The sequence below is a fragment of the Chiloscyllium plagiosum genome, chromosome 10 (assembly GCF_004010195.1).
Source record: "Chiloscyllium plagiosum isolate BGI_BamShark_2017 chromosome 10, ASM401019v2, whole genome shotgun sequence".
Classification (NCBI taxonomy): Eukaryota; Metazoa; Chordata; class Chondrichthyes; order Orectolobiformes; family Hemiscylliidae; genus Chiloscyllium; species Chiloscyllium plagiosum.
The window spans coordinates 27,566,572-27,594,085 of NC_057719.1; the positions used below are offsets into that span (position 1 = coordinate 27,566,572).

At 39.9% G+C, this 27,514-nt stretch overlaps 1 protein-coding gene across 2 annotated transcripts in view; it reads right to left on the bottom strand.

Annotated features, from left to right (window-relative positions):
• Nucleotides 1–27,514, bottom strand: part of syt16 (synaptotagmin XVI) — a 183,338-nt gene that overhangs the window by 22,642 nt on the left and 133,182 nt on the right. The window contains exons 3-5 of one of the 2 annotated variants that reach the window (XM_043697224.1): nt 15,261–15,972; nt 1,759–1,971; nt 1,033–1,289 (exon numbers count right to left, since the gene is read on the bottom strand). In XM_043697224.1, coding sequence (XP_043553159.1) covers nt 1,033–1,289; nt 1,759–1,971; nt 15,261–15,891 — 1,101 coding nt within the window. In that variant the 5' untranslated portion in view covers nt 15,892–15,972. The remainder of the gene's footprint in view (nt 1–1,032; nt 1,290–1,758; nt 1,972–15,260; nt 15,973–27,514) is intronic. The other variant, XM_043697225.1, reaches the window with a different exon arrangement.

A 27,514-nucleotide genomic window follows, 5' to 3' on the forward strand; every position in this document is an offset into this window, starting at 1 on the left:
ACTGAGATGAGTTGAGACTCTCGAGCTGAAATTAATGTCCTTTGCTTCATTCATGGAATATTGACGACACTGACTGGGCAAGCAATTAGATCCATCTTTAACTGGCCTGGAGAAGGTAGTAGTGACCGCTTTCTTGAACATTCATCTGGGACAACAGAGGGTACGCTTTCAAAAACAAACTCTTCGATTTTCCATTCCTTTAAAAACATCATTATCTAGACTTGATCCCACACTGACACACATTTCGGCATCTAGAACTGGTTCAAAGGTTGCTATTTATGTGTTTCCATTTGGAGGGCCATAATTACAAGATACAAATGACATTTACCACGATGCACAGCTTTAGCAAAACGTTTGTTCAAGTGTTGAAGGAAAACAATACAACCTTTCTCAGGCACAATTTGAAACTATGACAAAAAGAAGTATTGGATATGTTTATAATTTAAATTCTAGCGCAGTTTCAAAATGCAGGTATTACCTCAAAGTGAATAATTATCAAATTTAATTTTCCCTCTCATTTAAGACTGTTATAATGCAAAGTTTGTGAAAAGATTTGTAGCTCGGGTGCTCGTTGTTGTGGTTCTGTTCGCCGAGCTGGGAATTTGTGTTGTTATAATGCAATCTGTGCAATTTAAGCAGACACTATGTCCAACTATTTACTTGTTATGTTCAGGGTAAATAAGACAGAGCTGAAAAATATGTTGCTGGAAAAGCGCCAAGGACCAGGAGAATCGACGTTTTGGGCATAAGCCCTTCTTCAGGAAAGCCTCCTGCTCCTTGGATGCTGCCTGACCTGCTGTGCTTTTCCAGCAACACATTTTTCAGCTCTGATCTCCAGCATCTGCAGTCCTCACTTTCTCCTAGTTGAATAAGACAAAGGGCAACTAAGTTGGAATAAGAGAAAGGTGATTTATACTGAATTACAGAAGTTAATTCTATACTCTAGTATTTTTTTGCGTAAACATTAAAATCTGTGATAAAGGTAACATTTGACATGTAGCATTGGAATGAGTTGAATTCATAATGTATTACCTCTGGGCTCCATGCTGATGAACTATCTGTTTGGTCATTTCCTTCATAGGCCTGGTTGTCAAAGTTGGTCTCTTGATCGGGACTTCCCTCATCAGTTTGCTGTTTCCCATGATTCTTATCCAGAGTTCCAGCTGTTTCATCTGAAGCCCTTGGATGACCTGTTCCACCCTCAGACGCAGTGCCTGAACCCATGGATAACTGATCTTCTTGATAAGAACAATTACCTTGGATGCTAAACTGATGCTGTTTATCTGTATCTAAACAGGCAAATGTGAGACATTTTTAAAGCATCATGAAGCAAAAAGCAAAGCACAATGAATATAACAATATGGGGAGGAGTCTGTTGCATCACCTTTTAATCAGTATTAGCTCACAACATGGAACATAATAATTAAAGACATGCTTAAACAATTTACATGAAGTATTTCTCAGTTTCATAGGTTGCGATTCAGTTAGAACTAAACCGCAACATAAAAAGGGACTGGTTAACTCATGTAAACATGATAGAATTGCTATTGCTTTTATTAACATTAGCAACGATTTCATGCAGCCCAGGCTGTATTTTTCACTGCCCTTATGCAATATGTGTCTGAAGCTAGAAAGGCAAATTGCAGGAATGAAATAAATATGAGAATAAAAAGGAAAACACATTCAAGGTTGCAAGCTGCAAAGGAAACCAGAAAATGGTTTAGACTATCTAGTAATCCTACAAGCCATGCATGGTACCTTCGACTTCAGAGGCCTCTGTGCTGTACTCTTCGTGATTCGAAGGTAAACGATTAAATTTCTGCCTACGCTCTAAACCCGCCTGCGTCACCTTTTCTGACACTGTAGAGCGGAAACTCTGGGACCTTGACACAGAGAATTCAAACTGTTTGATCACTTCCTCATCGCTGTCTGTAGATGTAGTCAACTCCTCATCATCCCCATAGCTGTTCACTGGGGAGAGAAACAGAATATAGGCCATGGACATTTTTCAGATGAACAGACAGTTCTTTGATGGGAACAAAGATCTATATGACTGCAGTCTCAAAAGAGTTGTTTGATGGACCATATAATATTTTTGGCAACTTACTTGTTTATAGAACGATGCGTATCAGACTGAAAAGGAAGCGGTTTTTCAGTTGAGTTGTTAGTGGAACGCATCGTTAGAACTTTACAGGATGCTGGGTTTTTTTTCAAAAGATTAACAGCAAAATAATATCACTAGGGACAAATTCCCTCCCTTAAATGCTTCTTTTAGGGGCACAGTACAGCTTTTTGTTAATTACCTGGGGACAGGTGGCACTTTGTTCAATTTTATCATTGAAGATCAAAAATGCCTTGTGGTGCAGTGGCACAGATTAACATCAGAGACTATGAGCTATGAACCCTTTGGCCAGAATCCTGCTAGTCCAGAGGAGTTCTATAATACATTCAACCAGGTTGATTAAAGTGAAGTGCATTGAAAAGTGCCACAAGTTACAGATTCAGCAGCTACAACATCAGTGAGTCAAAATAGCATGAGCAGCAATACTACCTGGGAAAAAAAACATTTTTCCTCCAGGTTAGCCTGAAGATTATGGAGGATTACATTTTTTCCCTTTCTAAATCAGCTGTTTATCAGAGAAGATAAATGTTTTGTTTATTGTTCTCACTGTCTAAGAAGATGGGCTAACCAGTTTTGGTTTCAAAATGGCTTGGGCATCACAGCTGCTCTGTCCTATTGTGGGCATGACTTGAAATGGCCGTCAATGTGTTTGAGGGAGGTGTCCCCAAGTGATAGTCATGCCACTACATATTTACTTAACACCTCTCTTCCTTGCAAGGAATCTATACAACTATAACTATATTCCCAAAACTAAATATCCATGTATGCTTCCAGACAAATGTCTTGTTCCTTTTTGAAACATGGTATAGCTGTCTATGCTAACACCTGTCCTGGCAGTTCTTTTACATTGTTGACCACAAATATTTTCTAAAGACGTAGAATTGAGGGACTAAGATAGCACCGTGGCTAACATGACACCTTTCTGTGTCACGCCTTCTGAAAAACAGCAAAATAATTTGTTTATTTTCTTATTGCTTGAGAATATTGGACTGATGGGTAAGTGTTTTCCTACCAATATTCCGTAATCTCTCTCTTGCGGTGGGTTCTTACTCTGCTCATGTCCGGTATTATACTTTGCAAATGGTTCCAACCATAACCTCAGTGTCTTCAAGTCTTTCTGAATTTACACACTGATGCTTCTACATTTGCTGTTGCTCCTGTTTGACAATATTTGTAAACTTAAAGCTGCTTTGATTTGACTGAACATTTCGGAATGAGTTTTAATCTATAATCTGTGCTTTCTTGCTTTAGGCATTTTGTGTTCCATACAATGAGACAATGATACTGTTTGGAAACTCCCCCCAGTAGTTACTCTTTTTTACACAGCTAAGCTGAAGTGGTCTCAGTCCCATCCCCACTGACTGCAGTATACCTCAAAACAGCCAGCGCCCAATCACACCTCTTCCTTTTACTTTAATTTTCCATTCAGAGATGCTACCATTCAACTCTACACTTTTTTTATCACCACCAAATCATCTGTGTTACTAATTAAAAGAACAATTTATCACAACTTCCTGATTACTCTGCGTAGTGTTTTCAGCTGCTCATCGTTTTAACTGTCATTGTGATTCCAGCTACCCCATAATTTTGGTCTTGTCCATTAATTCTGCCTATGCAACTATGTGAAACTCTTTCTTAAAATCCAGCTCAATATTTCCTCTTTTACCCTTATCCAATGGTCAACAGATGCATCCAATATAACTTCAAAGAGCAGTCAAACCTCATACCCATGATTCTCCAACTAATCAATGCCCTACAGTCAATTCTCATACCCGTCTCAAATCAGTCTCCCCAAGTCATTGTGAGACTTTCACATTAATTATCTCCAGTTTTCCATTTGTGAAGACGGGAGTTACATTTGCAATGTTTCAGTGCTACGAGAGTTGTCCTGCATCTATTGAGTGATGGAAAGTGCTTAATGGGAACCACAATCAATTAGCTATCCACTTCCTGCAATTCCCAACAGGGAAGAGTTCTGTTACCAAGTGCCTGACTAATCTGTGATCTAATTCATGTTTGCTCTTTTATACATAAAAAACTCTGAAAACATACTTCCTCATTTCTTCAGTAAACATTATTGCAAAGTTATAGCCTAATTCCTCACTTTATTTGCATCTGAAAGACTTGAAAGTTGCAAGGGCTGTGTTATATATTTGCTGGTCTAATGTGTTAATTGGGCCTTTTTTTGCAGCCCCACATTCTAATATTTTTTAACTGTTCCATTTCGCCCTTCTTAGCTTTCATCGGATAATAGTTCTTGAACAGACTGAAGGGGTTTTCCTTAACATCTTCCTCATCTTACAAAAATTAAATAGGTTTTATTCTACTTCAATTAATTTTGGCTTGGACTTTGTGAAACTATGTGATGGTAAACTGTCAGCATTTGTCCATCGCTACGCTTCCAAATCTGACCATAACGTCAGGAAACATTAATAGAGGGATCGTGTTCCAGAACCACGAGGTTATGCTGCAGCTGCACGTGGAGTATTGTGTACAGTTCTGGTCACCGCATTATAAGAAGGATGTGGAAGCTTTGGAAAGGGTGCAGGGGAGATTTACTAGGATGTTGCCTGTTATGGAGAGAAGGTCTTATGAGGAAAGGCTGTTTTCGTTAGAGAAAGAAGGTTGAGAGGTGACTTAATAGAGACATATAAGATAATCAGAGGGTTAGATAGGGTGGACAGGGAGAGCCTTTTTCCAAGTATGGTGAAGAGGTAGTTTCTTTACTCAGAGATTAGTAAGGGTATGGAATGTTTTGCCTGCAAAGGTAGTAGATTCACCAACTTTAAGTACATTTAAGTCGTCATTGGACAAGCATATGGACGTACATGGAATAGCATAGGTTAGATGGGCTTCAGATTGGTATGACAGGTCAGCGCAACATGGAGGGCCGAAGCGTACTGCACTGTAATGTTCTATAAACATTAATATGGAAATTCAGAACTATGATCTGTTACTGTACCACCACAGGCTGCAATATCCCCAACATGCCATACCCAGAGCCAGTTATCACTGAAATCAATTGATATGCCCAAAACTTTTGCTTTTCCACTCTTTCCTTACAGTTGCATACCGACAAAAAGGTTACACCATCTTCACTTGGAGATAATTAAATTTTACAGAGTGACATAACTAATGCTAAACACCTGATCCAGGCCTGAAAAATATAATTTTACATTTGTGGAGTATTCGAAATGTATTCATGATTAACTACCAACGTTTACAAAGAGTTTTTCTGTGATATTTTTGGGAAAAAGGTTTCTTTCATGATACAGCAGCATTTGCCTTCACCCGTGTGTGTGTATCCCAATTTATATTTCACTCCATGCAAAGATTTTAATAAGTGATTTGATTCTGATATTTTTCATTTCTTGGTTGGCTGTGTGTGAGAATTCTTTAAGGTGATTGTTTATTTTGGCAGCTTCAAAGTCATAATTGCTACTCCATACTTGGTATTCCCAGGAAACAGCTGTCTCTCCTTCACTGCCAGTCGATGATAATGTTCTCACCACAGATATCACTGAACCTCTCAGCAATGCTTTCTTCATGGGAAACAGAAGCAGTTTTGCTTTCCATTGGCCACAAACTGACCAAAATTACATCGAAAGTCGGAGTTTGAGGACACAACTGTTCCTTTCATTATAGCTTCCTGATTTATTGTTTCACTTGTTTTCATGTAAGCTTCAACTCACAAAATTTATAATTTATGCCCTACTGCATGCTACTGAGGTTAGAAGATTTCAGTAGAAATTGATACCAGAAAAAACAGGGACACGACTGGCCATAATTTGGGACATACCTTCAAGATTGTGCCACACACAGAAAATTTCATCTCTCTAAGCAAAAAAAGTATTTTACCAGCTTGTCCACTGCTTCAACTGGAGTAGCGAGTAGTGTATAGTTTTTTTTAGTAAAACTCAGCTAATCCTGGAGGAGAAAGGTGCAGGCAGTGTTGCTCTCATTAATTTTGCAGCCCTTACTTTTCTAGTTAGCATGTTCATGGATTTGGAAGGTGCTGTCTAAGGAGCCTTGGTTAGTTGGAATGCATCTTGTACACAGCACACACTGATGCCAGTGTGCTTCAGTGATGGAAACAAACAAATAGGCTGCTTTGTCCTGAATGGTGTCATGAGTGTTGTTGGAGGCGCATTTATCCAGACAAGTGGATAGCATTCCACAGCCTTGTGTCTTATACCTGGTAGAGTTATTGAGGAGTCAAGAGTTCAGTTACCCATCTCAGGATTCCTAGCCTCCTACCTACTCTTACAGCCACAGTAGTTATGTAGCTAGTCCACTTCAGTTTCTCATCAATGACACCCACCAGGATGTTGATAGAGGAGGATTCAGCAATAGTAATGCCATTAAATATCAGAGGACAATGGTTAGATTCTCCGTGGTTGAAAATGGCTTTTACCTGACATCAATGCGGCACAAATATTCCTTGAGACTTTGCACAAACTTGAATATTATATTGCTGCATTTGGACACAGACTACTTCTGTATCTGAGGAGTCACGAATGACACTGAGCACTGTACAATTGTCAATGAATATCTTCACTTCTGATAGTATAATGTGGAAATGTCATTGATGATGCAGCCGAAGATGGTTGGACCTAAGACGTTACCCTGAGGAACTCCTGCAGAGATGTTCCAGAGCTGAGATGTCTGACCTCCAACAACCACAACTATCTTCCTTTGTGAAAGGTATGAATCTAACCAGTGGAGAGCACAGCTCTCAAATCTCACCCACTTTACTTTTGCTATGGTTCCTTCATGCCATACTCGGTCAAATGCTGCCGTAATGTCAAGAGCAGTCATTTTCGCTTCACCTCTGCAGTTCTGCTCTTTTGTCCATGTTTCGACTAAGGCTATAATGAAGTCAGGAGCTGAGTTGCCCTGGTAGAACCCAAACTGAGCATTAGTGAGCACGTTATTGCTAAACAAGTGCTGCTTGATTGCATTGTTGATGATAATTTTTGATAATGTGGTAACTGGGTAGATTAGATAGGGCAAACCTAGGCAATTTTCCACATTGTGTGTAGCTGTCAGGATGCTAGCATTGCATAATTCTGGAGTCTTCAGAACTTGTAGGAATTTTGTCAGAGCCCATAGCTTTTGCCACATTGAGTGCCTTCAGCCATTTCTTGACATTACATGGAGTGAATCGAATTGACTAAAGACAGGTATCTGTGATGCTGGTACCCTTAGGCAGAGTTTATGTATACAAATTACTTGAACACTGCTTTTTATGAGATTTTTCATATTGTTGGAAACACTTCAATCCCTTGATGCCCAGACCTTGCTTCACAATTATTCTTTAAATAAGGCAAAATTGTTCTTATATCATTAAAGTCTGCTATAAAAATGCCTGAGACACCACTAGAAAGGCTGGTCTTGTAGTTGCTGTGGTAACAACTGAATAGATATTATCATTGTCCCTCACTTCATTGTTTTCTCACAATCATTGCAACATTTCAAAGCACTATTGTTGCCTTAGAGGTTTTTACATGCATTCCAAGTACGCAGATGATTTCATCTAAAATGGATTTTTAAAAAGTCTTACTCTTCAGTGGCTGACTCACGAAATACAATGGCACCCAGGAGATTTGATCCAACACTTCTCCTTTAACATGAGAATCAAAAGAATTTTACAGCTAAGTAATATCTTATGAAATTTGCTTCAAAGTGAATTTGACAAAACAAGCAAATGGAATTTACTCTCCTCAACTAGAGTTTTTAAAATATAGTATTTGAATGTTCAGTTTTAAAATGACCTGCAAGTTTCTCTGATTGTCTGCCCACTTAGCCAGAGATTATGATCTCTTGGGAATCTCTATTGCTGACATAATCTTAACATTCTTACACTGCTTTAAGGGAGGTGCTAATATGTTTAAAGCAAAATACAGGCCAGAAACTGATCACATAACTTTGTTAAGAATGTGTCTACTACAAGTCCTCAACCCCCTTCTTTAATTCAAATTCAGTGTGAGCAAGTGTGGCAGCAAACTTTCAGACAATAAGCTCCCACAAACAGCAATAGCATAAGAGGTTAGACAATCTGTGTGATTGAGGGTAAATATTGACCTGGATATTGCTGAGAACTTTGAAATACACAGAAGTAAAAAATGCAGCAAGATCCTCCAACAGCACAGTATTTGAGAAAGGCGAGCAGGATTCATTCATAGATGTGTTCTTCAGAATTTTGTTTCTTGCAGTTTTGTTGCAAACTCTTAACAATATAGTCTTGGATAATAACTTAGTGAGATCCAATTCCTCATGCAGTCTCAACTGGCACATACAAGTGGCTTATTTAAAAAAGAAAGGGCCTATATCTTATGATTTTTAGTTAATTGTCTGTTTCGTCAAGTTTCATTGTGGGTCCCTCTCCACAAGGCCTCTTTGCGTATGTTACCAAACCTGCCTCATTAACTACCTATCTGGTCCCTATGGCATCCCTTTCATCCAATTCCAGGCCCATTCTATCACTTGCTGTACCCAGAACAATGCACCTCTATCAAGATATCCTGGAATTGACTGGCATCACTACCCCAGGTCATCTTTGGACGAAATGTGAGGTGAACTTGCCTGGTACCTATCCTGACTTCCACATCAAGAATTCACTCCTGTGGGTGGGAGGATAGGAAGCTGAATCTAATGAAGTGAGATTTGCAGTCAATAAGGTTATTAACAGCAATAATTCCCCTTAATAGGCAACTTGCAGCTATCTCTTCAGAATTTTGCCTCAATGCTTAGAACTTCATTAAATGATGCTGAAAGTTGCTCCCAATGATGAGATAGGCCTTGCTGGACTTCTTCCACTGTTCTCTCACATTTCTCACTACAGCCCATGTCATTCAGACCCCAAGAAACTGTTAAATAAATCAGTTTCCAAGTTATTTATGAATCGTATTTGATGTTAAAGCAGGCCTTTTGAAGAGAACTGCAGAGTTGATCTAATGGATAAAGGGTCACTTCTTGCAGCATTTATATCCTATAAAACATAAGACTTGGATGATTTGAGAACCTTTTACAAATATCAACAGGTCCCAATTCTGGGATCTCAGTCCCATGCTTTCCTGTTTTCAGAAGTGCAATCAAAGGATGTAGTTTAATTTGGATTATAAACCTTCACACAGTTCTCCAATCTAACCAGCAGATAAGAACATCCAACTCCTTTGCAAATCTCACAAAGTCAGACCAGCATTTTAGAGATTCCTGGCTCACGGTATCTCAGAGGTGTTAGAACCATTGTGTGCACGAGGGAATCTCATGAAAGGCAAAGTTCACTTCATGGTCCCAGGCCAAGCTAAACACCTCCACCCAGCTCGATGTTGCTTCAATGTCCAATGTCCACCTGAGTGACGGATGTCTAGGCCACATTTATAGAGTGGAACCATGCAGAGGACATAAATAACACCAATAGTTTTTGAAATATTTCCTGTTGAACACAAAGCCTAAATCAAATTGAATGCACATTTGGCCTCCTCGTTTAATCTAATAGTTTTTAAACTACACATTTATCTCTGCCTCATGAGACAGCAATTCTTACCAAACCCTGATCTTGTTTTTCCTGCTCATTAGTTTTCATACAACTAACATTCTCTTGTAATGAATCCCTATTAGTTTCCTGCAACTGTTCCTTTGAATTGATTTATTCCTCTCTTATTCCTCTCATGCTGCTCTCAGCAAAAACCAAGACCCTTTTCAGCTTTAGAGAATACAATGAGTTCACAACATCCTTAGTAATCCTGTCTTGAAATTCCTGTCATTTCCTCTGTAACCCAAGTGACCAGGCTTTCAATTATACAGTAAATGACAATGATTTGTTTACTGGTACACCTGTTGTTTCATGCACCTGCAAATATCCCATTTTTAATCAATTTTATTCTAGATATAAAAGCATTAGGAAGTCCAGATGGCAATAGCCTGCATTTGGTCTGCTATGCCTTGGAACACGAGTTTGCATGGACACAATTAGAAAACTAAAACCTCATTGGGAAATTCGTCAAAGACATTGCAGCAATGTCTTTGGCAACGTTACATGAAATCAAAACTCTGCATGTACTTGGCCAATGCAAACAAAAACAATCACAAAAGGATTCATAGACATTGACAGTTTCAAAGGAGGTCATTCAGGCCATCATGTCTGCACCAAAGATCTGACTAAACTAATCCCATTTTCTGAGTCTTGGCCAATAGCCTGGGAGGTTACTGCATCACAAATGAATATCTAAATGCTCCTTAAATGTTCAGAGTTTCTGACTCAACTTTTGTCTTGGGAGGGTGGAGCTGAGCAATGTTGAGATTGTGGCAGGGTCAAAGAATTTAAATTATTTGCGGACCATTGAGGTCCCATAACATTGTTACCTTCTGACAAATTTTAATTTAAAACATGCCTTTGAGGGAAAATGAAAACAACTGTCAAAATCTGTGCTGGTGAATATGTGACAACTAATTTTCTTTCTCAGCAGCAAAAGCAAATTTGAATTCAAAATAATTATTTATCCGTAATAATGGCTTCCGTGTTATAGTTGGAGTTTAACACGTAAACTCCAGTCAGTGTCTGAAGTACGGCATTCCACTTCAGATATTGAAGTTAACAACTTATGTCTAGACTTCTTTCCTTTGTTGATTTCTTTCCTTTACTGTAGTTTCAATTTCTTATTTGAGATGGTATTTCATGCCTTTCTACCTGATTCTTTCTTTATTTTACTGTTTTGGGACTTTTGTTTCTCAGTTTGGTCTTCCTATCCCAATTTTAATTCATTTCAATCAATTCTTAAGCCCTGAAATGTTACCACCATTTCCCAAGTCTTTCATTTTGTTGCACTCTAATTTATTTCTAAGTTTCCCAGTATTATCTAGCTGGTTTCAATTCCTTTACCAGCAGTATTTCAATTCCGTGAGCATTTCCTGAGACAATAATCCCCAGGTTTCTTCAAGTGCCATTTATCTGCTCACTTGAAAACGTGAAATGTGAAAGTGATGCACCAATCCATTGCCAAATCAGATAAAACTAAAATATTTACATGTTAAAGACATCCATTAAATGTATGAATTTTTCAGAAAGGCCTCAGTCTGAAAGAAACTCGTCATCATCATTCAGAAGTGCAGTCACTTCCAAGTGGTCTTTCTGATTTTGCCCTGTAGTTCTGGCCACGGAACTTTGTTTGGTACCTTCAATCCTAACGAAGAATATCAGAAGATAGCCTCTGAAAAGGGGCAGGGAGAGGATAAAATGGATACAAGATTGGTTTAGTGACAGGAAGCAAAGTGTAACGTTCAGCAAGTGTTTTTTTGTGACTGCAAGGCTGTTTCCATGGAATTCTGCACGGTTCTATATTGGGTTCCCCACTTCTTATAGTATATTTCAATAATTTGAAGTCAAGTGCAGGAGACACAATTAAGAGGTTTGCAAATGATTCAAAAATTGGCTGCGATGAGAAAGAAAATTGCTGACTACAAGAAAATGTGAGCAAAGAAGTGGCAAATGCACTTCAATCCAGAGAACAGTGAGGGAGAGTACATTTGTGGAAGGAAATCAAGGGATACAAGGAATACAATCTAAATAGTACAAACTATGGAGGAATAGATGTTCTTAGTTAGCAATTTTATACTATTTAGAATGCATTCCCTGAAGGCAGAAGATAGCAGGACAAGTGAATTTTCATGAGCATGGTCTCCAACTTAGCCAATTCCACAAGTTCTCGTCTGAACATGGCACCCAGCATTTTTGCCAGTGGGGAATGAGGGAATGTAAACGTGTGCCTGCCTTCAGTCAAATCCAATTTTCATCACCCCAGCTTTCTGAAATATGCCTCATGGCCTTTATACTTTTCAGAGATAGCTCCATTTGTGGAGTTCTTTCAAGTGGTAATGGATGCTTTAGGATGGGTCCAGGAATGTTTTTGGATGAGGTATTTAAGAAAGAATAATCACTTGATATATCACCCCATCTGTTGATATAAGTGTGAGCTAATACAGTTAGTGCTGTGACTCATTTCACAGCCTCTCTTTATCAGTGGGGTGTCTGTCAGTTCACGATTTGATTGAAAGCTCCAAGTCAATCATTATCTTTGCTGTGGAACTACTAATACAAATGCTTATCCTTAATCCTCAATTCTCTTCCTCTACATCACCTCCAGAATGACATTCAATAAGCATGAGACATCAAATAGTGCCAGTTTCCTCTCCATCATATCAATTTTCTGGTCTTCATATCAGCAGGATTAAAGTGTACCTCTCTACATCTCTTGACAGTAGACAGTCTTTATCATCCATCTGTTAGGTTTACCAAACATACTGAGCCCTATAGCATCAATTTATTTTGACTCACTATTAACAACTGGTCATAGGCAATCACCCTATCAATGAGTCCCACTATGCTGAGCTCCTAACACCTAGACAAATAGGGGCAAAGGGCTCATTCAGATTCATAAATCTGAGCTCTCAAAAGGGTGGCACGGTGGCTAGCATTGCAGCCTCACAACGCCAGGGACCCAGGTTCGATTCCAGCCTCGGGCAACTGTCTGTGTGGAGTTTGCACATTCTCCCAGTGTCTGTGTGGGTTTCCTCCAGGTGCTCCGGTTTCCTCCCACAATCCAAAGATGTGTAGATCAGGTGGATTGGCCATGCTAAATTGCCTATAGTGCTTTGTGCATTAGTCAGAGGGATGTGGGTGGGTTGGTCTTCGGAGAGGCGGTGTGGACTTGTTGGGCCAAAGGACCTGTTTCCACACCGTAGGGAATCTAATCTTAAAAAAAAATCAGACCAAGCTAACAGATTTGAACAAACCAGACGCTTACATTGTCCATTAAGATTTCAACCCACTAAACATAGATATTATGAGGCAACAGCACAGCTTTCAGAAATCTGATCCTTATACGTTCACTCACTGTGATTCCATTGATTAATTTCCCTTTAGAACTTGCAGTACCTGAATGTGTTTTCCATTGTAAAAAGTCAATGAAAAAATTAAGCATCATTAAAGTTCAGCACACAAATGTAATTCGCAAAAGGGAGGCAACATTTGCATCCAGAAAACATAAGTGGAAACGGACTACGGACAATAAAGCATGGATTAGCTGCACTGTATTAACAGAGAAACCCAGCAAAAACTTCAGGATAATCTGATTTCCAGTAACTTTTTGTTTGAAAGTGCCAACTCTTAGAAATAATAGAGGGGAGAAATAACATTTTTTAAAGAACCAAATAGCGTATTAGTTGGACAAAACAAAGATGACAAAACTAGATTGGATTTTCTAATTGGTATTATTCTAATGTGAGCAGGTAGCCCATTTAAAATTGACTTTAAAGTAATGTTGAATGGATATGAAGGGTCCAGACGCAGTAGAACCTTATTACTTGTGCAAGAAAGTGAGCCGTTGACTCAGTTGTGCCAATTCTGCTACAGAACTGAAATATGAAGGGCTTTAATATTTTTATAACTCCACTGCAAATATCGACTAGAATGTTAGGTAAAATTGGTCCCATCCAATCATACAAAGGGAGTTGAGGGAATTGGTGTCAACGGGAAAAATAAATCAGCCACAGTATGAAAAGGGAGGACCATTTGCTACAAGGCCATTCTGCTCTTACTATCATCCTCTCTAAATAATGATGCGCAATGGAGATATTTTTACAATATGAATATCACATAGAACATAAATGGTAGGTTGGGTTCTTTGGCCTTGGATACAGCCGACAGAGGAGAAGGTGTTTCTAAGATATAAAAAAAAGTTGAAAAAGTCAATGGGAAATCACTTTAGCCACTCTTGACTATAAAGTAGCTCAAGAATCTTATGTGGGTGGGACGTGAGTTAGGAATTGTCCTGGTGGACTATACAATGGACTGATCAACCTACATACTGTTATGGAAGGGTTAATGTGTGGTGGGAATCAGTGAAATCATTATGGGTCTGAAATTTTATGTACAATGTGGATGTTATGGATCAGAGTATAAAACTTTGCAGTCCTTGTTTCTTGTCCACCACCCAAAGCTTTTACAACTTCCATTAGCACTTCTAACTTAAAAAGAACATCTATACCCAAATTCAAATCCAGCTAAAAAGCAACTCATCTTTGTGTTTAATATTTTGGATTTGTTTGCTCTGGGCTTTATCAGACCAGTCTTCCTCCTTGATCCTAATGCAGGAAACATTAGGGAGCTGTAATATTAAAATCTGTTGGCAGGTGCTAATGGAACGGAGGATGTGTGACAGGTACTTTCTATCTGTGTTAAGAAGCCCTATGATCATAATTGAATGTGTTTTTCTTAACTATTTATAAAACCTAGTCAGACTGGGCAAATATTTTAGATACAGAAATTGAAAAATTTTGGGGCGATGGACAAGAAACAAGGATTGCGAAATTTCATATTTTTAATCCATAACTTTCACATCCCACGTAAACTTTCACACTCTTAATGATTTCACCAGCTCCCAATACAGCTAAACAGCATTCAGATTTAAAGTATTCTCATTACAACTCATTAGCTTTCACTTCACCACACTTACAATTTAATGTTAATTATATTTTAAACACCTAACCAAGATTAAAATCTGTACAAAGTAATATCCAATTCTGTACAATCTGACTGAAAAAGGAGGAGCTGGTGTCACAGTGGCGATGTTATTGGACTGGGAATCCAAAAGGTCCAAAATAATGGTTTGAGGACATGAGTTCAAATTCCACTATGGCTGCTGGTGCAATTTAACTTTCAGTTACTAAAGCTGGAGTTAAAAGCTAGTCACAGGAATGGTGACCATGTACCAATTGTTATGAAAACCCGCCTTGACCATAACTATCTTTTCGGAAACGTAAATGGGAAATTTCCTTAGGCTGTCCTTACCTAGCCTACGTGACCCATGGCAATGCCCTCGAAAATAATAAGCAAGCCACTTAGGCTGAGGGCAATTAAAGATAGGTAGCAAACATTGAGTTTGCCAGTAACACCAAAATTCCAAGAAAGAATAAAAGAAAAAACTTCTTAAAAACCTTGTATCATCCCAAACATTGACTCAAACATGAGTGAAGATGACACCCCAGGACCTCAGTATGAACTGATAAGTGATGTAAAGATGGACAAAAGTGCAAGTTATCTCCATACTTATTGGGGAGCTTTTCCTTTACATCTTACCTGCCTGAAACTTCACATCAGTTTCATTATAATCTGCTTCACACTTCACATTGGCATAGTTATGATCAGATCCGACTTCAGGATTGAGGTTTTCTGCTTCTTCTTCTGGAATAGCAGTCAGATAATTCAGGCGCTCGTTGTCATAAAAATCGGCACTGCTATACATACTGGCCTTTACAACAGTTACATCTGTTGAATCTATCCCATTGTATGAAATTGAAGTGACTTGTCCCATGTCTTCACCTTGAAAATCATATGCATCTGGCTGAAGTCTATCAATTGCACTTGCGTTATCGTGCAATCCCATTTCAGCAGCTTGGTATTCTGAAGATTCCAACCCTGTGACAGTTTCAGGCTGTAGATCAATTTCTGCGCCCGGGGAACCATCATCAGAGGCTAAAACGGAGTCAGTTTTCAGGGTTCGGTCTTGTTCCTGATCCTCTGGCCCTGCATTTGTTGAGGGATTTGAAACCACAGAGTTTGACGTTTGAGTGGATGCACCTTGACGAAGATTTAGAAAGCTGTTGGAAATGGAACTCCCAGCTTGTTGGAATGATTCAGATATCTGCGACATCCAATCGGAGAAGGACTGCGTGAATGGACCCTTCCTCAGAAGTTCTTCAGAAGCCATGACTAATTGATTGCAGAATGCTTGATTGTGTAAAGATCCAGACGTTTTAATCTGTCAACATGCCAGTTACTTTGTTCTGAGCTACAGAATGAGGATTATAATCAATTAAAATCATTCACTTCCAGGAAGCAGCCACTGACACTGCAAGTGGCAAAAGACATTGTGACAGAGCACTAGACCAAGGGAAAAACAAGCCAATCCACAGTCAAAGAAACATATACAAAAAATGAGGAGTTACTCATCTCTTAAGATCTATCTAGGTAAGATAGAATAGAGTTCAATGCAGCTAAATGTGAGGTGATGCACTTTGGGGAGAATAACAGGAATGCAGAGAACTGGGTCAATGGAAAGATTCTTGGCAGTGTGGATGTGCAGAGGGATCTTGGAGTCCATGCACATCGATCCCTGAAAGTTGTCACCCAGGTGGATAGTACTGTTAAGAAGGCATACGGTGTGTTAGGTTTCAGTCGTAGAGGGATTGAGTTCCGGAGCCGCAATATCATGCTGCAACTATATATAATGCTAGTGCGGCCACACTTGGAATATTGTGTACAGTCCTGGTCGCCATATTTCGGGAAGGATGTGGAAGCATTGGAAAAGGTGCAGAGGAGATTTACCAGGATGTTGCCTGGTCTGAAGGGAAGGTCTTATGAGAAAGGCTGAGAGACTTGAACCTGTTCTCATTGGCAAGAAGAAGGCTAAGAGGGGATTTGATAGAGACATAGAAGATGATCAGAGGATTAGATCGGGTAGACAGTGAAAGTCCTTTTCCTAGGATGATGACGTCAGCACATGGATGATGATGGGATAGTGTAGGGGGGCGAGCTGAGAATAGTTCACAGGTTGGCGCAACATCCAGGGCTGAAGGGCCTGTTCTGCGCTGTATTGTTTTATGCTCTATGTATTAATTTTGGAAAGTTGCTTTCCAGAATTCACACATTATTTATGAAAGAGAAAGTAGCAGGATGTTCTGGAAAGTTGACTAAAATATGAATTCGATAGCATTGATTTCATTTACAATCTTAAACAATCACAAGAAATGGAACATAAAAGTGAACGTGGTCTTAATTCCAGAGGACTGTGGGCTCCTATCTCATTAGAGAGATAACTAATAGTGAGTTTAATTTAAGGATTAAGAAGATGGGAAATTCAGGGTGACCTCTGCCAGTGAGTGGGGGGTTGAATCTGCAGTGTTCATATCATTCTGTATTGCTAACCAGCTATCTAGCCAAGCAAGCTGTCTGAGCAACAAAGCAACTTGATATCCTTTTCCTCACTATTTATGGCGACACCTACATTCAGAATTTTACTGATACAACATTATTAGAGTACAGCTCTCTCTCCTTCATGAAATTGCTGCTCAGAACACAACTCCTTGACTAAGCATTTGGCCACTACTTAGATTACTTAGATTCCCTACAGTGTGGAAACAGGCCCTTCGGCCCAACAAGTCCACACCGACCCTCCGAAGCCCAACCCACCCAGACCCATTCCCCTACATTTACCTCTTCACCTAAGACTAGGGACAATTTAGCATGCCCAATTCACCTAACCTGCACAATTTTGGACTGTGGAAGGAAACCGGAGCACCCGGAGGAAACCCACACAAACACGGGGAGAATGTGCAAACTCCACACAGACAGTCACCTGAGGCGGGAAATGAACCCGGGTCTCTGGCGTTGTGAGGCAGCAGTGCTAACCACTGTGCCAACGTGCCGCCCACAATATCTTTCCCCTTTCACCCTAAACCTATGCCCTCTAGATCTGGACTCCCCCACCTCAGGGAAAAGACTTTGTCTATTTATCCTATTCATGCCTCTCATAATTTTGTAAATCTCTATAAGGTCACCCCTCAGCCTCCGACGCTCCAGGGAAAACAGCCCCAGCCAGTTCAGCCTCTCCCTGTAGCTCAAATCCTCCAACCCTGACAACATCCTTGTAAATCTTTTCTGAACCCTTTCAAGTTTCACAACATCTTTCCGATAGGAAGGAGACCAGAATTGCACGCAATATTCCAACAGTGGCCTAACCAATGTCCTGTACAGCCGCAACATGACCTCCCAACTCCTGTACTCAATCCTCTGACCAATAAAGGAAAGCATACCAAAGGCCTTCTTCACAATCCTACCTACCTGCAACTCTATTTTCAAGCAGTTATGAACCTGCATTCCAAGGTCTCTTTGTTCAGCAACACTCCCTAGGACCTTACCATTAACTGTATAAGCCCTGCTAAGGTTTGCTTTCCCAAAATGCAGCACCTCACATTTATCGAAATTAAACTCCATCTGCCACTTCTCAGCCCACTGGCCCAGCTGATCAAGATCCCGTTGTAATCTGAGGTAACCTTCTTCGCTGTCCACTACACTTCCAAATTTTGGTGTCATTAGCAAACTTACAAACTATATCTCTTATTCTCACATCCAGACCATTTATATAAATGATGAAAAGTAGTGGATCCAGCAATGATTCTTGTGGCACTCTACTGGTCACAGGCCTCCAGCCTGAAAAACAACCCTCCACCACCAACCTCTGTCTTCTACTTTCAATGGGATCAAGGTAAAACATTCAAATAGTCAAAGTCATTCTTCAAAATTTGGCAAAGAAAAGGAAGTTGGCATCATTAGAAGTCAATTCTCCCAGATGCTGCATGAGCTCCTCAATAATCTGCCCTTCATCAATCCATCTTCATCAATAACCTTCCATCCATCAGTGTTAGATGTAGGACTCAATGATGATTGGCTCCATGCCCACATGCAGAAAAGTCTGGACAACATCCAGCTTCAAATTGCAACTAACAATTGGCCACACTGACTACTCCTAATAGTTTCCACAAAGCGGCCTGGGACCTTTCTAAGTTAGAGACTCAATACAAATCCCAGCTTTTTATTCCAAATAGTGAAAGGCAAGAATTAGAAACAATTCTGACTTTTAAATTCTCTACAGAGAGCTTGTCGAGTCCCAACAATGATATCCCAACAACTCTCTTGTTCTTTTTGCCCTTGTCTTTGTTTTTCTGCAGGTGTTGTCATTCTAGTTACAGCTCCACAGCTAGTGGTAATTCTCCAGCATCTCACAGCGACATGTGTGCTCCCTGTTAACTCAAATTCGGAACAGGACAAGCAGCAGATCCGACAATTATCCTCAGTCACATTTCATTTTCTTTACTTACATTATAAGACATCCAGAGAAGTGGCTGCAATTTCACAGTGACAGCCATGATGGAATATTGAGGTGTATAATCTCAAACCACTTTGTTGCCAGGTTTTTAACATACTAGGTGTCAAGGTCAGTGGCAGCCTCAGCAAAAGTTATGCACTTCCATAATTTTTTGAGCTATACCACCAAACCTGTTGGTTTTGTTATAGGTTACAATTCAATCCATTGTGTATTCCTGTACACCCACTTTCCATGTAAAATTGTACCTACGGACTAGGAAAAATACATTTTAATTTTTGGAACTATTGCAATTCAAAATTACTTTTCATTGACAGGAAATAATATAAATGAAATATATTCTGTACCAAACAACATCTAACAGCAGTAAGGAGCTTCATTCTTGGTCTCATTCTTGGCCTGTTGGTCTCACCAATTCTACTACCCACAGTCAGGAGAGCACTCATACCACATTCCATAGGCCTCTGTCAGTCCCGGTCTAAAGTAGAAGTCAAAGATATGCATGAAATCAAACTCAATTGACTGGCTCTCTCATTTTCCCTGCCCTTCCACTCAGAAAAGGAGTGCCCATCATTCTCCAACATTCTTTCTAATTGCAGTGCTAAGATCAGACATTCACCACATGGGGAACAGCAAACCCAACCATCACTTATCTGCAGGGTCTCCCTGCACAATCCATTCCCCTGCACCTTTCAATTTACTGTGATGGCTGGATAGTATAAACTACAATAAACAACTACATCCAATGATGCATGATTGTACACAGAAAGAGGCCATTCTGCCTAACTGGTCCACTGACAAAATTTATGCTGTACGAATGCTAATACAGATCCTCGCAAACTTGGCCTTTCAACACAGCATAATAATTCTATCTTCTGGGTCATTATCACATTCCCTCTCAAATGTGTCCAACACTCACTTGGTCACAAGCCTCATAACTTAAGAAGAAAAAAGTTACTCCTGATATTGAACTAGTTTATGGTCTCCAATTGGGGTAACCCAACAAGTGGAAACATCTCCTCTATGTCAAAGTCCAAAGGCCACAGTCAAAACCATCTCTCCACCCTGTCTCTTTGTGAGAAGAGCCCCAGGCTGTCTATCTTTCTAGGTAAGTTTGAGCTTTCAGTTCTTATATCATTCAGGTAAATTACCTTTCCACCATCTTCAATGAGTTTATATTCTTGATACAAGGATATGGAATGCTTCACAGAAAGCCTGACAGCTTGGGGAGGAGATGATGGCAGGAATAATCCAACAGGCAGACATCCAGCCGCCATCCATCCCCAGAGCTGTCTGAACTACTGCAGAATGGTAGCCATGACCTATAGTACGATTGCTTAACACTTAATCTATAAACCCCATGAAACATTCTGGGGACACGGGTTTAAATCCCACCATTGCAGATGGTGGAACTTGAATACAGTAAACGATAAATCTGGAACTAAGAGTCTAATGGTGATCATGAAACTGTTGTCTATTGTTAAGAAAAGACATCTGATTTAGTAACATTCCTTAGGGAAGGAAGCTACCATCCTTACCTGGTCTGTGGAGTGATAGTAACCATAGTATGACCAGATTAACAGACCCAATCAGGAAGCCCTGGCTGACAGATAAGAACAAGAGTGTCAGACATCCTGCTCACTCATGAGTAAATAAAGAGTGACTTGGTGATGGGATACCAGCCTCCTTGGAGTTATTTTCGTATGATGTGCATGTGACTCCAAACCCATAGAAATGTGGTTGACTCTTAACTGCCTCTGAGCAACCTGGGATGGGTAATAAATGCTGCCTGAGATAGCTATACCCATATCCTGTGAATGAATGAAAAAAAGCAAACAGGGTGAGGTGATGACAGCCCACAAGGCCTTGAGACCACTATAAGTGGCCATTTAATGCCTATTGAAGGCCTCCCACCCTGTCACTTGTATTTTACCAGTGGCAGGGGAAGGCCTATGCCAGTGCTGGAAGCCACACAGTACCTGCTGTACAGGATCTTGTTAGACAAGAGGAGTGAGGAAGTCTGATTTTCAGTACCCTTAAGCCCATCAGAGGCACCTCTCCCCTGTAATAGTTATTCCCCAGTGTAGCCCTGCTGTTTGCTTCATTACCTTACTCTCTGTACCTCCATTCACTGAGACCACAGAACCCAAGGCTTCTTGGAATGGTCGGACAGTCGGTAATTTCATTAAAATGATTCATTCTGCTCCCGGCGTTAAACTGCTGCTGGGCAAGCCATTATGATAATAGGTAGGCTTTCGCCCACAACGCTTCCTGAACAACAACGCCCCTTAAAATCCAACTTAATGTGAGCTCGAGGTATCAGAATCTGTTTACTGTAATTTCTATCCTTTCCATTTCTATTCCTCTCCAAATGGACAGAACTTTGTTTGCTTTTTTACAACTTTACTAACCTCCTTGGCTACTTTCAGCAATTTTTGCTTCTCCAAATCCTTTCTCCCCAAATCGTTCATGCCGACAAAATATCCTAACCTAATCTAGTCCCATTTGCCAGCATTTGGCCCATATCCTTCTAAACCCTTCCTATTTATATACCCATCCAGATGCCTTTTAAAAGTTGTAACTGTACCAGCCTCCACGACTTCCTCTGGCAGCTCATTCCATATATACACCACTTTCTGTGTGAATAAAGTGCCCGTTAGATTCCTTTTAAATCTTTCCTCTCTCCTTTAAACCTATGCATTATAGTTCTTGCCTCCCCACCCCGGGGAAAAGACTTGTCTATTTATCCTATCCATGTCCTCATGATTTTATAAACTTCGATCAGGTCACCTCTTAGCCTCCAACACTCCAGGGGAAATAGCCCCAGCCTATTCAACCTTTCCCTATAGCTTAAACCCTCCAACCCTGGCAACATCTTTATAAGTCTTTTCTGAATTCTTTCAAGTTTCACAACATCCTTCCTATAGTAGGGAGACCAGAATTGTACACAGTATTCCAATAATGGCCGAACTAATGTCTTCTACAGTTGCAATATGACCTCCCAACTCCTATACTAATGCACTGACCAATAAAGGCAAGCATACCAAATGCCTTCTTCATTATCCTATCTAGCTGTGACTCCATTTTCAAGGAAGTATGAACCTGCACTCCAAGGTCTCTTTGTTCAGCAACACTCCTCAGGACCTTACCATTAAGTGTATAAGTCTGCCCTGATTTGCCTTTTCAAAATGCAGCACTTCACATTCCTGTATTTTGTCACAAGCCCCTGTGAATTAACTACATCTGGTGTTGTGTACTAACTTTGCACTAGCTGTTTTGATTTCCAATTCCCAAATATGAACAATGGTGGTCCCTTGTAATAATCCTTGGGGAATGCAACTTCCCACCTTTTTGCCAATCTGGGTAATTTTCTTTAACCCTGACTCTTTAATTTCTGCTTTGTAGTCAGCTTGATATTCAACCGGTTATCTATCCCCTAACTTCTACATGTTTTAACTTTATCAAAGGCATTTGTGAAAATACAAATATATTATTCCTACTGCATTACCATTGTCTACCCTTTCTATTATTTCTTCTAAATATTTAATAAGTTTGGTCAGCATTTCCATCCATTTTAAAATCCATTGAGACATGATCACCTCACAGCACCAGCGACGTGGGTTCAATTCCACCCTCAGGCAACTATCTGTATGGAGATTGCACATTCTCCCCAGGTCTGTGTGAATTTATTTCGGGTGCTCCAGTTTCCTCCCACAGTCCAAAAGATGTGCAGGTTAGATGGGTTGTCCATGCTATTTGCCTATAGTGTCCAGGGATATGCAGGCTAGGTGGGTTAGCCATGGGAAATACATGGTTACAGGGATGGGGTATGGGGAAAGGTAGGTCTGGGTGGGAAGCTCTTCAGATGGGCTGAATGGACTGCTTCCACACTACAGAGATTCTATCATTCTACACTGGCAGTTTTGATCATATTTTCAGTTTTTATATGTTTTTCTAATATAACATACAATAAAAATTCAATTATGTTTCCTACTTACAATGTTGATGGTCTATAGTTTCTGGGACTTGTTCTATCACCTTCTTTAAATAAAGGAATGACATTATCTGTGCCATAGTGCTCTGGCTATATCCCCATTCTTATTAATGTTTATATCAATTATAATGTGTCTCCAATAGCTCTTCCCTAACTTACTTCAATATGAACAAATATGTTGCTGTACAATATGGAGTGCTCACTGTAACTTAAATTGCTGCTATTGCATGATTTCTGTGTTGCAGTTTTAGAAAGACATGAGTTTATTCAGGCATCAAAAGAAAGTTCGAACATTAAGGTCAAATTTAAAACATTCTTTGTTGTCGAATACAGAAAGAGAAAAATATAACTATTCATTCTTACTAGGTAGTCTTGTGCAATCAAGGAAAAGAAGTTGATTTTTTGTGGAATACATTGCAATAAGAAAGGCATGCAAGAATATTAATGAATATGTTCAAAACTGTATTATACTGGCATTGGGAACCAGTTGAATGCTAACTGTTTAAATCCTATAAAAGAGGAAAAACAGAAAATGACAATTCAGTTATGGGGGGTTCCCTTGAATAAAAAACAAAGCTCATGAAACATACGGTTCCTTTTAAAGACATGCCAGAGGAACACATGGGGGAAGAAAGGAACACAAGCTCCTATCATAGGTTTCAATGAAGTGGGGTGGGAGGAGATGTGGGTGCAGCAATAACATCAGTATGGGTCAGTTGAGTCAAATAGCCCATTTCTGTGCTGTACACTGCATGCAATTCCATGTATCTAACTGGATTCTAAAAACTCGTCCGCAGTTTTAGTTCATGCAGGTCAAAGGATATATGAATCAAGTACCAGAACTTAGAAGAAATGGTTCTTAATTGCAATGTTCATCCTCAATTCTCCTCCAACTCTGACAGTCTCAATAAAGAAGGAAAGTAGGAAGTGCATGCTCCCTTTGATCTACACTGCCTGGGTGCTGATGGCTGTCATCTTATCCACAAATCAAGTAACGGAACTTTGCAGGTTCTGAATCTGAATACTGCTGTCAGCAACTTATAGCTTGTGTTTTCAAAAGAAATAGCCAAGGAAATCTCTACAGGCCTCCAGTTTTTAATCTAAAGATCTCACGTCTCATATGAATTCATTTGCTTGCAAAATCTGACCCCTGAACATAAGCTTATAATTGTGGGACAGAAACACAAACCAGAGTGAAGCACAATTTTTAATGTTGTGATTTTAACACTCAATGGCAACAGCAAAGGTGGGCAAGACCAACAAAATGTTAATACAATTTGAATTATTGGCATGGGAGAAACTGTCTGAAATGGCTGATTGAGGTTAGATGATCCTAACTTCCCAGTTGCAAGAATTGAGGGTCATGGCAAAGGGCAAGATGAGCAGGGGTGGGGATATCATCGATGGGATTTTAATAAAGCTAAAAAAAAATCCATATTCCTCAGAGACAGACTTTTAAGTACATGAAATCTATTCAATGTCTTTGGTAACTCATTATTTCTTGGAAGGTTGGAGAGGAAATGGAACACCAGTACAGAAAATCAACCAGGGCACTCACAGCAGGAACAAAGTCTGTCAAAGAAGATATAAGTAGCATTTTACTGAGAAAAGGCCGAATCACATAAAGCAGTTTTGCTACTTTCTTGTTCCTTGCTTCCTTTTCCTGTGATTGTTCTCAACTAAATAAAATCAAGTGTTCTGCTCCAAATACCTAATAAAAATGTTTCAGATTTTAGATCCAGCATTTGTGGGTTGCTAATATACAAGTCAAAAGTATTTTCAATAAAATGTCAACAAGAAATTTCAAGTTTAAGTATATTGTTCCTAAAGTAAAATGTGTCCCACTTCAAGTAGCAGTGTTATACTCCTCAATTTAAGTGAGAGTTTATCTGTTCTATTAACTAAGTCACAATGGCAGTGCAAACAGTCTCAGTTTTCATGCTGTTGATAAAGTGTCAGGAAAACAGTGATCATGCATATATTCATACTTTATGTTTTCTTTGGCACTGTGCGCCATTCTCTACTGGGGCTGTCAGAGGAGGATCAACAGGAAACACACCAGCATTTTCCATATATCCGATAGTGCTGTTCAGCACTCATGAAACACCAGGCCCCATACGTCCCTGAAAACAAGGCATTTACCTTCTTTCCACATCAGCATAAGTGCATGTTTCGGAAAGGTTTGGAGGGATATGGACCAGAAGCAGGCAAGTGGAACTAGCTAACTTAGATTACGTTCAGCATGGACTGATTGGACCATGCTGTTTCCATGCTGTATGACTCTATGACCAAGTACAACTTTATGCCAGCCACTTATGGCATTGATGCTGCTGGGATGAGGGGAATATTCCATCAGGACTTCACTTCCAGTATTCCTGTTGGAAAGTGCATGTGAAAAAGTTGAGCAAAGTCAGGATCTGACTCTGCTACGATGTTCTCAATGCTAGTCTGTCTGCTGACATTGATGCTACCAGTTTTTCACAGAAAATCATTTTAATCACAAGCAAGAAATGAATTTATACTTCTGTGAGATCATGGCAGGAGCAATGAAACCAGCTCTGCACATCCCAATCTAGGAAGGATACTGAAACCATGAAAAAATACAGTGAAGATTCTTGAGAATCATATCAAGATGGAGAAAGATGCAAAATTTTAGCCATTTCTTCTAAAAACAGAGTCACTGAAGGCTAACATGTAGGTGGAGCTAGCTATTAGGGAGTCTAATGGAATATTAGCCTTTAGAGCAAAAGGATTTGAATACAGGAGTACTGAAATCTCGTCTTCATTGCATGGGAGCTTGGTGAGACTGCACCTGGACTGCTTTGTTCAGTTTCCATCTCTTTATCTCAAAGAAGATATTATTGCCATAGAGAGAGTGCAACAGAGTTCACCAGACTTGGTAAAACAAAACAAAGAATTACGGATGCTGGGGACCTAAAACAAAAACAGAAAGAGCTGGAGAAACTCAGCAGATCGGGCAGCATCTGTGAAGAGAAAAAGAGAGTTTACATTTCAAGTGCAATGACCCTTCTTTAGAACTTCATCAGCACTCTTGGTTTTTGCCCTGGGATGGTGGGACTATCCTATGAAGAGTCATTGGACAATCTGTGCCTGTATCCTCAAAGAATGTCAAAGAATGAGAGATGATTTTATTGAAATTTATAAAATCCTTAAAGGGATACACAGGGAGGTAAGATGTTTCCCCTGGTTTTTACAGGAAGATATAGATGGGTTAGTCGGATGGACAGACTAGTGGGCAGACGGCTAGATAAGTGCAAGGTGAGGCATATTGGAAGAAGAAACAATAGGTGGGAGTATTTAATGAATGGCAAGACACTGGGTAGCTTAGAGGAACAGAATTATTAGCAGATCCCTGAAGTCAGCACAGCATGTCAACAGGATAGTCAAGAAGACAAATGGGATACTTGCTTTCATCAGCTTTGACATAGAGTATAAGAACAAGGAGGTAATGCTGGAATTGTACAGAGCATTGGTTAGGCCACAACTGGAATACTGTGTGCAGTTCTAGATACTTCACGACAGGAAGAGTGTAATAGCACTAAAGGAGGTTCACCAGGATTTTGCCAGGGTGATTAGGGAGCAGCTGTTCCCCTTGGTTGAGGAGTCAATCACAAGAGGGCACAGTTTTCGGGTAAGGGGCAAGAGATTCAGAAGAGATTTGGAAAAAAAACTTTTTCACTCAGTGTGTGGTGAGAATCTGGAAAGCACTGTCTGGGAAGACAGTGGAGGCTGGAAACCTTGTAACCCTTTTAAAAATATTTGGATGAGTACTTCAAATAATCAAAGATATGGGATAAGTGCGTTGGGGTGAGCACACTTTTAGTGGCAGTTATGTTGGTGCAGACTTGATGGGCCAAAGGCTTTCTCTGTGCTGTATGAATCTATGGCTGGGGATGTCGAGAACCAGGAGGTTCAATTGAAAAGTGAGGGGGTTGCCACTTAGATCTGAGCTGAGGAGTGAGCAGAGGAGTGACTCAGAGGGTTGTTAACCTTTGGAATCCTCCAGTTCAGAGGACTCCAGATGCGCAGTTTTTGATAGATTTCTGATTACCAGTGACTACAAGGTTATGGGGATAGGATGAATAAAAGGCTTTGAAGCTCAATCAGCCGCAGTTGTATTGAATGACCTATTCATGTTCCTATGATCCTACGAGGGGAAAAATAAAAGAGACTTTCGATATTAAAGAAATAGTTTGACAGAGCATGTACTGACAACTATTTCTATTGGTTGGTAAATGAGAAACAGAGACGATCACTAGCACACAAGACAATTTAGTAAAATTATTTTCTGCAAACAGCAATTAGTACAAGCAATGCTTCCCCACAAATGACTATTGAGGGAGGGACTGTAAAACTGTAAAATTCTTAATGAGGGAATTGAATAAGTATTTTGAAAAGGAAGAATATAAAGGGGAAGTGTTCAAGCCAGCTTCA